The sequence below is a fragment of the Ylistrum balloti genome, unplaced genomic scaffold (assembly GCF_031769215.1).
Source record: "Ylistrum balloti isolate Yb309-2 unplaced genomic scaffold, AGI_CSIRO_Ybal_v1 Utg370210, whole genome shotgun sequence".
Classification (NCBI taxonomy): Eukaryota; Metazoa; Mollusca; class Bivalvia; order Pectinida; family Pectinidae; genus Ylistrum; species Ylistrum balloti.
In genome coordinates this window covers 85,038-97,492 of record NW_026782180.1, presented here as the reverse complement: position 1 = coordinate 97,492, position 12,455 = coordinate 85,038, and the positions used below count along the sequence as shown (strand labels likewise).

At 34.9% G+C, this 12,455-nt stretch overlaps 1 protein-coding gene across 3 annotated transcripts in view; it reads left to right on the top strand.

Moving 5' to 3' along the window:
• Window positions 1-12,455, top strand: part of LOC132551681 (sorting nexin-25-like) — a 32,542-nt gene that overhangs the window by 15,865 nt on the left and 4,222 nt on the right. For all 3 annotated transcript variants that reach the window (XM_060215861.1, XM_060215862.1, XM_060215860.1), the window contains 13 exons: window positions 359-435; window positions 2,376-2,480; window positions 4,707-4,798; window positions 5,325-5,364; window positions 6,634-6,753; window positions 7,336-7,486; window positions 8,262-8,452; window positions 8,800-8,940; window positions 9,291-9,446; window positions 10,432-10,539; window positions 10,791-10,924; window positions 11,504-11,569; window positions 12,160-12,306. In XM_060215861.1, coding sequence (XP_060071844.1) covers window positions 359-435; window positions 2,376-2,480; window positions 4,707-4,798; window positions 5,325-5,364; window positions 6,634-6,753; window positions 7,336-7,486; window positions 8,262-8,452; window positions 8,800-8,940; window positions 9,291-9,446; window positions 10,432-10,539; window positions 10,791-10,924; window positions 11,504-11,569; window positions 12,160-12,306 — 1,528 coding nt within the window. The remainder of the gene's footprint in view (window positions 1-358; window positions 436-2,375; window positions 2,481-4,706; window positions 4,799-5,324; window positions 5,365-6,633; window positions 6,754-7,335; window positions 7,487-8,261; window positions 8,453-8,799; window positions 8,941-9,290; window positions 9,447-10,431; window positions 10,540-10,790; window positions 10,925-11,503; window positions 11,570-12,159; window positions 12,307-12,455) is intronic.

Sequence of the window (12,455 nt, the reverse complement as noted above, 5' to 3'; positions counted from 1 at the left end):
CTGCTCACAGCCCATTGTTTTTTATCCATTTATTCATGGCATATTGAAGTTAGATACTTGAATGCCTCATTGTATTACTAAAACTATTGTAAATCTAATCCAATCTACTGATATATATGTAACAATACCTTTCCAATTCATTAAGGTTCAATGTATGATCCCAAGGTTGGACGTTCAGAAGGGAGGAGTTTCTAAAATACATTTGTACTTTGGTGCCACACTTAGTATGGATCTATTTAAGGAAATAAAGCTAACTTTTGGTGACTAAACATTGATCTTTGGTCTTTTTGCATGTTCAGCTATTGTACACATTAATCCTTAACATTTGTATTCATATTCATTTTTCTATAATTTCTAGGTAAACCTGGGTCACCAAAAGGCATGGCAAAGGGAGAGTTGTTAAAATCCAGAAATTTGAAAAGATATATTAATCAGGTGAATATATTACCATCTGGCCCTGTAAGGTTAGATTACCATATGGCCCTGTAAGGTTAGATTACCATCTGGCCCTGTAAGGTTAGATTACCATCTGGCCCTGTAAGGTTAGATTACCATCAGGCCCTGTAAGGTTAGATTACCATCTGGTCTAGTAAGGTTAGATTACCATCTGGCCCTGTAAGGTTAGATTACCATCAGGCCCTGTAAGGTTAGATTACCATCTTGTCTTGTAAGGTTAGATTACCATCAGGCCCTGTAAGGTTAGATTACCATCTTGCCCTGTAAGGTTAGATTACCATCTTGTCCTGTAAGGTTAGATTACCATCAGGCCCTGTAAGGTTAGATTACCATCTTGTCTTGTAAGGTTAGATTACCATCTTGTCCTGTAAGGTTAGATTACCATCAGGCCCTGTAAGGTTAGATTACCATCAGGCCCTGTAAGGTTAGATTACAATCTGGCCTAGTAAGGTTAGATTACCATCTGGCCCTGTAAGGTTAGATTACCATCTGGCCCTGTAAGGTTAGATTACCATCTTGTCCTGTAAGGTTAGATTACCATCTTGTCCTGTAAGGTTAGATTACCATCTTGCCTTGTAAGGTTAGATTACCATCAGGCCCTGTAAGGTTAGATTACCATCAGGCCCTGTAAGGTTAGATTACCATCTGGCCCTGTAAGGTTAGATTACCATCTGGCCCTGTAAGGTTAGATTACAATCTGGCCCTGTAAGGTTAGATTACCATCTGGCCCTGTAAGGTTAGATTACCATCAGGCCCTGTAAGGTTAGATTACCATCAGGCCCTGTAAGGTTAGATTACCATCTGGCCCTGTAAGGTTAGATTACCATCAGGCCCTGTAAGGTTAGATTACCATCAGGCCCTGTAAGGTTAGATTACCATCAGGCCCTGTAAGGTTAGATTACCATCTGGCTCTGTAAGGTTAGATTACCATCTGACTCTGTAAGGTTAGATTACCATCTGGCCCTGTAAGGTTAGATTACCATCTGGCCCTGTAAGGTTAGATTACCATCTGGCCCTGTAAGGTTAGATTACCATTTTGTCCTGTAAGGTTAGATTTTTTGAAGGTTAGATTACCATTTTGTCCTGTAAGGTTAGATGACCATCTGGCTCTGTAAGGTTAGATTACCATCTGGTCTAGTAAGGTTAGATCACAACCTGGCCCTGTAAGGTTAGATTACCATCTGGCCCTGTAAGGTTAGATTACCATCTGGCCCTTCATTCTTTTAGGTAATTAGATATATACTGTGTACAAAAAGTTGGGGATCACTATTTAAAGATAAATTTATTTGTATCAAAAGGCAAAAACTTTTGAACTATGAAATACATGAGTGAAGTAAAACAAAAAGAGAGCAATTTTGACCCACTTTGAATCAATTTCATTCAAGAATATCATGTATGATTACATAAAAATCTCATAACCCTCTCAAACAAAGTTAAAGTGGGTTCAACAACACTATCAATAGCGAGCATGTCTTCTATTGGCCCCAATAATGGCACGACATCAGCTTGGCATGCTGCAAATCAAACGCTGTATAGGCATTTTTTGAATTTCTGGTAACATTTCCCAGGCATGCTTGATAAGGTCTTAATGAGTAAGAGGTCATTGCACAAGAATCATAACTCCCTTATTGCCCTTTGTCCCATTCAGAGAGCATAACCCGTCTGTGCTGGCCCTTGTTATAAGATGTTTGTAACTAGTGAAAATATAGAAGTTTATGATGTATATCATTTTGATGCTATCTGTAAAAAATATATATGTGGATATATTTTATTGTCTTTTTTTGAGAAGTTTAATGGTGTTTTTGGAAAAGGCATTTTAGTTGTGTTATGATAAGAAGATAATATTTTCATCTGTGGTTTAACGATCGATTTCGCACATTGCTGTTCTGTATGAGACACTTTTCAGGGTTTTGTTTTAGCTGACTGTAGCTAAGTCTAAGTGTGAGAAGAGGATCCGCTCTCTAGGTGGTCCAGATTACAAGTACTACACAGACAATGCTGATGGTGACAACCAGGTTGAGAAGGTCTGTATTGATAAGTCTCCATATAGACCTGTAATACTGTATGCATCCTGATGTGAATACTGTTGCCCAATTTTAAGGCCTTTGATATACTCTCGTCTTAAAGGTCATTATTTGTATAAGTCTACAAGAATTGATTTCTTAGCACATCAGAATGATATATGTTATAGAGCTCACTTGTGTTTTAATGCTCAGCAAGGATGTACCTGGTATATATCAAACTCTTAAATTAGCATACCGTGCCTTGATATTTCACTCTGGAATGTCGAAGTGACGACCGGCGGCACGAAACTCCAGTCTCTCGGCGTAGTCAAATGGCGTTCGCAGTTTCCCTATGTCGAAGTCGGTGTAAACAATCTATCATTAAATACCTTCGGATACCGCAGTGGGCACAGATACCATGAAAGATCATGCCTATACTGAACAAACCACCTGCTTTTATGGGGACAAGGTAGGATTGAAAATGTTTAGACAGTTAAAACAACATCGTTTTCTGACCAATAGTACGCGTTCAGCCCAAGCCGGATGTCATCAGTCGCCTCATACTCAATGTGTTAACTGTCATTAACCATTAATTATACAATCAGCCAAGCCTTTCATGCTTGTTAGGTCACCTGGGTAAATTTGTTTACTTAAGGTAATTCCATGTGTTAGGGTCACGCTCATTGTGGTTTCCTAATTATCAATGGATCAGACCACTTCAAATGTTTAGTCGCAGTGACCAGTCAATTAATTTTTCTGTAGATTTTTTTTTTAATCTGATCTCCAATAAGTACCTGTGCACTATACGCGAGTGCGCACTATACACAAATATTTACGGTAATTTTTTCTCTTTAGATTTAGCATAAATGAGACATACAAGAAACAACTATAGTAAGTTACACTGTCTGTGTAGCCTTAACATTACTACTGTGGGATAAAGTTATATGACAGGAGTTCAGAATTACTATACCTTTTTCTTCAGTCTAAATTTTGATTATTTACATCACTTTCGTGTTCCCCACTTACTGAGCTGTTATCATTTGTGTTATCATGCTGGTCATTTTACCAAGGCGTTTTGTGAGTCATTTAATCTTGGATATATCCATTTAACATATCTGGAAATTTATGGAAAGGACTTTCATTAGAAACCATCCTCCCTGCCCATACTAAAGGGACAGTATCAAGACAAGTCGCCCCCAAGACAAGTCGCCCCCCTATTATATCAAGACAGGTCGTTCCTTGTCAAGACAGGTTGCCCCCTACATCAAGACAAGTCGTCCCCTTCATCAGAAGAAAAATAATGAATAAAAATATAATTATTTTGTTGTTTGATGCTATTTTATTTATTCCAATTATAAGAATTATGTACTCATATACCATATATTATATCTTATAATTTAAGCACTAATAATAATAAATATATACATGAAGTTTATTTTAAGAACATCCATAGGCTAAACAAATTTACAATAATAGTAATACATTTAGAATGATTTAATATACATGGACTCGCTTTATTCTAATTAAATAGAAACACAATATTATAAACAATAAAACATATGCACATGCAAATACACTACACTGTTTCTGCTCTTCATATAATGTCTGGTATATAGTCACTTATAGTCACTGATAACTTATACACTGTCACTGGTTTCCGTAGATGTGTCCACATTTCTTCAACAGTTTGTTCACGGAGATGGTGCCGTCGCTGTAGTTATCCCACAAGTCGTTGATTCTGCTCTGCAGTAGTCTGGTTGTCTTGTGCTGAAATCTTCTTAGTTTTCCCTCACTGACCATCTTCATCTGTACAGGCAGTAGGGTGGCTTCTTTGTGTAGAAGAATGACAAGGACGTAGAATGGGAGGTTTGACTTCTGGGCCTTTCTGTTTAGTCGGTGGTGCCATCCTTCTACGTCGTTGTTGGTCCGGATTGAAAGTCTGTAAACACTCCACGATGCGGGGGTCCAAGTAGTGCTGATATATGGGGGCGACTTGTCTTACGAGGGGGCGACTTTTCTTATTTAGGATTGGGGGCGACTTGTCTTGGGGGTGACTTGACTTGCATTCAAAGGGACATACTTGTTCATACTTGATACAAAATTATATGGCTGCCTTCGATGTTGTGTTCTCCTTTTCAGCAGAAATTCAGAATGTTAGAGAGTGATTCCATATATAGTAACAAACTTGTCAGACATACTCCTTGAAAATTCCAAGGATTTTTATTAAAGTCTGTTTCTGAATTTCAGGTGATGTCTTTTAATGAAGTGATGGATTCACCCCTCGCTAGACAAGAGTTCTTTAAATTCCTGAAAAGAGATGATAATGAGTCCTTACTAGGGTAAGAAGTTATTATTCAGTATTAATGATATTGAAACTGACTTTTACACTAGTTTTTCCATTGAATAATTCACCCCTTTGATGTTGCACCTGGTAGGGTACACGTAGAATATATTCTGATCAGTAAATGATGACATTTCAGTTTACTAATAAAAATATTTTCCTAGATCTTACCAAAGTATTCTCATTATATAATGAATTAATATATGAGGACAGTAATTTCATACAAATATAAGACAAGTCTTTAAAATGCCAATTAGCACAACACCCCTAATATGTTCACATCATTACCTTTTTAATTTCTATTATTGAAGTCAGCAACTTCCATAGATTCAATTTATAAGAAATCCCTCAAATAGGGATTGCTCAACTTCATTATTGAGCAGGCCTTGGACCTCTCATTTCATTATGGTATAAAGTTTAAAAGCCATTGGTGTCCTATGGAACAAGTGACATTCTCTATTAAAACTGTAGAACACTGTAGTTATGAAAAAATACTAATATATTTCAAATATTTGTTTGTCCAGATTTTGGAATGGTGTTGAGAAGCTGCGATCTGCTGACAAGGTAAGAAGTGATGCAAGGAAAAATGTAATAATTATGTCCCTAAAACATCAGATTTCATTGTCTAATTTTTGTATCTATAGGAATCAAGTAAGCTTTTGCTATTAGGCTAGATCTGTCATACTTTGTGTATCATTTGTAAACATGTTCTCAGCAGACTGGAATGAAATATATGAGTTGATCAGTATATGGGTCATGATCGATACAAAATGAAATCCTAGAGGACTGCTATCTCTTTTGAACTAAGAACTATAATACTATTTGAATGATATTGATGAAACTTTGTAGGAATGATCAGTACATAATTTTGTACAAATTGGTGTTGATTTCATGTTCATTATTCAGTAAATTATGGCCACCACAGCAATAATCGGTAAAAGGGTCAAAAAAAAAAAAAAAAAAATACTGGTACATCAATTTATGATCCTTATCAGTAGTATCAAATATTTGTTGTAATTAATGACTTATTTGACAGATGGCCTATGTTGACCTATATATTGACCTTTGACATAACTTTACATCACAATAAGATATGCAAATGAAAAGTAATATATTATATTGATTTATTTTGATGACATATTTGACCTGTGACCTTTGGTAACCTATGTGTATATACACAGTATTGACTTTTGGCATACCGGTAACTTTGTGATGTAAAAAGATGTGTAAATGAAAGTATATTATATTGATCAATATCGATGTCTTATCTGACCTTTGACCTTTACTTTTAACATCTGTTTGTCATTTTAGAATACAAGCGATAGAAAAGATGTTGAATATTGTGTTAAAGAGATATTAATTGAAGTAGACGGGAGGTGGGATTAATTGAAGTAGACGGGAGGTGGGATTAATTGAAGTAGACGGGAGGTGGGATTAATTGAAGTAGACGGGAGGTGGGATTAATTGAAGTAGACGGGAGGTGGGATTAATTGAAGTAGACTGGAGGTGGGATTAATTGAAGTAGACGGGAGGTGGGATTAATTGAAGTAGACGGGAGATGGGAGGGGGAAAATGATTAATTGATCATAGTTTTCTCAATTTCTTTATTTTGAAGCATATTGAGATATTGCTTAGAGTTGAAAAAAAATCTCAATTATCTACATGTGCTATGCCATGCTTTATGTGTATAATGATAGTTACCAGATCAGGTGAGTGTTTAGGTCTGAAGGTCACTTGTTAGGAAGCTTGGTCATGAGGAAGCCTAGACACACCTTGATCTCTTAATATGAATTTTTTTTTTGGCTTATAAATGGATTGATTGGTCACCCACAGCGACAACATCACCAGCTCGGCAGCAACATTTTCTACCAGTTCATCTCTAGTGCCACCACTGTGGTGAAAATTGACCGGTCGCTTGTGAAAACCATGGAGACATTCTTAAAGGGAGATACTGTGAGTAACAATGAAGCTTATGTGATGTTATTGATATTTATTGAAAGTAAGTTAACACAAGGTATTATAATTTACATGTCATATTACATAATGATAAACCAAGAGGTTTACATGCATATATGAGGATCTATTTATATGATCTATCTACATGGATTGAAAATCAAGTCAGATGCTGCACTATTTTACTTCAAAGTAGGAACTAAATAGTGGAAAACTAGTTTGAATCAGCTGGAATTATTCGGAATGCACTACATGCATATACTGTGAAAGTGTTCATATTATCAACAATAAAATTGAAATTATGGAAAAATGAACTTTGTATGGAATAAATATAGAAGATAATGGATAAAATTTATAATAAAGAGAAATCAAATTTTGAAGAAAAAAGAAATGTTATTCTATGGTGAAATTTGGCCTTTCCTGTCTCTGAGTAATATTAGTTTTTAAGTAATTAACCATGCATTCTCTATATTAGAGTACAGTAACAATAAGTGGTGTATACAGAAGCTGCATGTTATTTTTTCTGTAAGTAAATCTTATACACCCAGTATAAGTATGTTGTGTGTGTTTTTTCACAATCAGGGCCCAGATGCTTTCTTTGAGGCTCAGGACCAAGTATATCAGGTACTACAGAAAGATCACTACCCCTCCTTCCTTGTGAGTGACATCTATTACCGATTTATAATGAGTGATGATGATGAACGCATGGAAGCAGTGTCTGTTTCTTCTAAAGGTGAGACAATGCAGTATGTAAATATGAGACTATACACTGATAAGGTATCCTCTGAAGCCATAGTATTGTATAGAAAGTACCATAAGGATTAGAATTTCAGCTGCAAAACAAGAGTTCTTTTTCAGCATATGAGCAGGCAAGTGTGGAGGACTTTGCAAAGGTGGCATGGTACCCATTGCTAATGCTTGTTTAGGTAGCTTGTGCAAAAGATTTAAATCTTAAATACTACTCGAAGTTTGTCTGTAACAAACATTTTATGGTCATAGGAATGACTTCGGCAGCTATATCTTCTTCTCACAAAAATGAAATTGCACATGAAATCATGACTGTGAATATTATTTTTACAGGAAATAATGGTTATAAAAATTACATCATGGCTAATTCAATCTACTTTTTTACTGATCATTTTATGTTTTTCTATTGGTATTGTGAAACATTTTACTAATTTTCATGGCATCACTAGAAATAGTGAAACAAACGTTTACTGTTTTAAATTTAATTCAGTTTTCATGTGTTTGTGAATTTTTCTCACAGATTTTTTGTCCAATAGTGAAAGTGACTTATTTAAACAAGATACAGTTCACTATCAAATGCTGTATGTTTTATTTACATAGAAAACCTTTTCTAAATGGTAGGTATACAATGAAAAACAAAATATTAATAACCTGTTTTCACTAGATAAGTCAGATTCCTGTTATCAAAGCCTATCAATCAGTGAAAAATAGCATTATTATAGATCTACAGATGACTAAACCATAATTGATTTTGAAAACAGACCAGTTCTTCTTTGGACCCACTGAAAGCTTCCTGGAGCCACAAGATGAAGATGACTCTGATGATACAGATCTTTTTGCCACTGAGTCGTATGCAGCTAAGCAGAGACTCGAGATGCTTGATGAAAAGATTCGAAACAAGACACAAGCCATCCAGGCTGTTAAATCATCAAAGAAAACAGATGATGCTAAGGTGAGTGTGTTAATATATTTTATATTGTTTATATTGATATATTATCATCACATCAGGCAAAGAATAAAAAAAATATAGATTTATTATTGGAACACTATATCCAGGAATCAATTATTTTTTATAGGATTTTGTAAAACCACAGATACTGAAGTTTTATTAGGAAAACATGGTTTCTCTTGTCAGAAGTTCTCATATATACCAAACATTGCAGCATACTATTGAAGGTATTTTGTTTGGTATGACAGGGAGGGCTTTAATGTCATGACATTGGCAAATAAAAGTGCTGGATGTTAAAACATCATGAAATATAGTTAGCAGAATAGACTGGAGTATTTTGTGTTTTGTAGATTGGTAAAGTAGAGAAGGACATGGAGAAGGAGAGGGAGAACTTGATGAATGAGAAAAAACAGTTGGAGGCACACATCCTCCGCATGCAGGTGTGGTGTGAGAACCAGGGCAAGTGGCGGGCCCATGTATACGAAACAGAGGTATAACCGACAGCTACATCTGTATGAATAATGGACGTATAAAATGGAAAGTTTTTGATGCATGAGAAGGCAGTCATTTGGCACTGCATTTCATATCAATTCATGTCTCTTTGACAAAAACTTGTGAAAAATGTACTGAATATATTGATTTAACGAGACAATTCTCAAGAAATCATCTCATTAATTTTCAAATAGCAAAATCATCTTTAATATGAGTATTATAGCAAGTTCTATTTATAAAGGAGAATGTTGTCGTTTATAAAATGTGTATTGAAATACACATCAAATAATGAAATGGACATATTTTAACAAGGAAGGATGTAATTACATAATAATTTTGGTCTTTGTAGACACTTGAGGAGGGCGAGAAGAAAACTCCAGTGTTTGTTTTGATCATACACCTGGTTGGGGCTGGTTCAAGTCAAAACCTGCAGAAAAGTAATCATGGATGGGTTGTCTCCCGTACGCTACCAGAATTTCACAAGATGCATCAACAACTTATACAGGTTATTAAGTCGTCAATACTTGTTAAATTACCAGATTGGCATTTAATGTTGTTAATATCAATATACTGTAAACTGAATATTTAGATTTTGTCAGTAGCTTTCTGGAATAAATTAACAAATATTCTGATTTATGAAATTAAGCTTGTTTTAGGTCAGGATGACCTATAGCCATCGTGTTTCATCCATCACTCTTCATTAACTTTTGACATTTGAATATTCTTTTGAAGTTCCACCAGTGGGGTAGAGCTGAAACTTACCTGAAATGATCCTTAAAAAAAACACATTTAAAATTCTTCTCAAGTTTCACTGGTGCCATCAAGCTTATGTTTTTCAATTGTATCAAAAGTTAAATATGGCTGCCAGGGCAACCATTTTGTAACATGATTGCGCATTCATTGTTTCCCTGAACAGTACCTATTTCAAAGTTCTTTAGTTCTATGGTAGGCTTGAGCTGAAATTTGCCTGAAATGATCATGACATTGTCATCACCAAGTGCTATATTTCTGGTCAGTACAAAATCAAAAATGGCTGCCATGTCTGCCATCTTGAAAAACACATTTATAACTTTTTTTTAGGTTCTGTCAGTGAGATTGAGCTGAAGCTTGCATGAAATGATCCTGAGAAGGACCTGACTAAATGTTGTTAGTTGTTTGATCTGTCTTAAATCCAAAATGGCTGCCATTGCTGTGACCATGGAAACACATTTAAAACTTCAAGAGTGTGTTTGCCCTTAACACTTAAATATTCTGATTTATTTTACTCTGTAATTAGTCCCACTACTACCACTGATTTCACCAGTGACTGTATTATATATTGGTTTTTATAGATGACCAATGGGCCTCTAGTTTCATTATTTATCTACTATAGGTATCTCTTCTGTTTGTTGAATGTGTTTATTTTTTTTTTTTACATATGTTTTAAGTGGAATTACTACGTAACAAATGCATCGTAACTAATAATGAACTCAAATTTATTTAATTGATAGATTGGGTCATGGTTGAAGAAGAAGGACTTACCTTACATTGGAAGGTTCACAACAGTAGACGACAAGTTTATACAGGAGAGTAAAGTGGCAATTAATGAATACCTCAGTGTAAGTGTATTGTTTTATATTTTAGCATTTTCTTGGATTCCATGATTATCATATCTGCTGTATACGATAGGTATGTCTACTGTGTACTATATCGTTTGTTGAATACTGCCTGATTCTTAAGTCTGTTATCACTGGATGTGATGATATATTACCTGTAGTTAATGTTCAATAAGACAATTAATTTTTTTTGAAGACACCTTTACACTATATAAGGTAAACATTTATATTTTTCTTCATGCATTTGGTTGTAGGCGGTGATTAAGGATGAGAGAATGGCCCAGAGTGAGGTTTTGTGCCGGTTCCTAACCCCAACACCTGACTACCTGAAACAGCAGGAGACAGCAGCTAAAAAACAAACATTCTTCTTTGACAGTATTCTCAAAAGGTATGATGTATGTTACTTTGTTTTATTTTATAGAGCTGGCATAGTTAGCCCATAAACAAGATTTATGATCACTATAATGGATAGTAACTTTATAATACACAATATTTACCTAACGTTTCAATAATTTTAGGTAAATATTGTTAAAAATCAAGAATGCTGTATGTTATAACAATGTTTAAATGTTGTTTAAAGCATCTGATTTATTACTTATTTAATTGGGTTTTTTTTCTTTTCTTTTCTTTGGTTGTTGTTGAAGTTAAAACCCTTTAAATTTCAAATTATCTCTCTAGAAAGTAATGGTATGAGATAATTGATGTCTTTACTGAACTGGATAACAGATTTAGTTGTTCCAGCATGTCTCCACTTGATAGTGTCTGATATTTCTACTGCATTTCAACAATCTTTCAAATTTTATTTTTCAATCTTTTTTGAAAAAGCTTTACTTTTGAATCATAGTGAAATTTTTTTAAACAGAAACTAACCTGTCAGATATAAAATATATCTTTGTTTTTCTGCACCTGTGACCCACTCCTATAAACTTTAGATAAAAATAAGACTTGTGATTTCATTTCATTGTAGCCTCCCAAAAATAGGCCAGGAGTCCCATGACAATGAGGATGAAATGCTGTTTTCTGTGGATGATAGGTAGGCAGTATGGTGATTCAATGAAGTTTGTGTATGGCCCTATCTATTTTGTTTTGTTACTTTAAGTGGATGTAGCACCTGTTTACCACAAAACTATATTTGGTTTGTACACTATATTTCCATTATCAACATCCAAAAGCTTTTCACAGTATTTTCTGGACAGATGAAATCAAATTCACCATAATGCACATTAGAAGAAGGTAAGAATAGGGAGAAATGTATGCAATGAATATTATAGAGTTGGTATTTTTGACGGGGTAGAACCAGACAGGCATATTGACCTTACTTACTTAGGTTCATGGATATGTAAGGTTCAGAGTCACATTCATTAATTTATAAGAACTGTCTTCTGATGAATATTTAACTAAAAAGTAGTATTGGAAAATTCTCTTGTAAATCATGTTTTGGATACTTGATGTGATTTCAATAGGTTTTATACATCTTCTATTTATTTTGCCAAAACATTGGAATTGAACGTGTTCCAGCTGGGTCAGTCAATCATTGGTCAATACTGAAAAGTGAACTGTACATGTCTTATGGTTGATAATTCTGATAGTTTTAGAAATAATATACCTTCATTCTTACTGCAGTTCAAAACTGGACAGGAGCAAAGACTCTATAGCAGAACCTTTTTATAAGCTGGTGAATGAAGTGTTTGAGCTGAGAGGCATGTTTAAGTGGCTGAGGAAGAGTTTCATAGCCTTTGTAGAAGTCAGCTTTGGTAGATCCATAAACAGGTAAGACAGGTGTTTTAGTCAGCTGTCACCTTTACAATATCAAGTCAGGTGTTGAGGTCATCTGTCACCTTTAAGATATCAACTCATGTGTTCAGGTCAGCTGTCACCTTTATGATATCAAGTCAGGTGTTCAGGTCAGCTGTCACCAT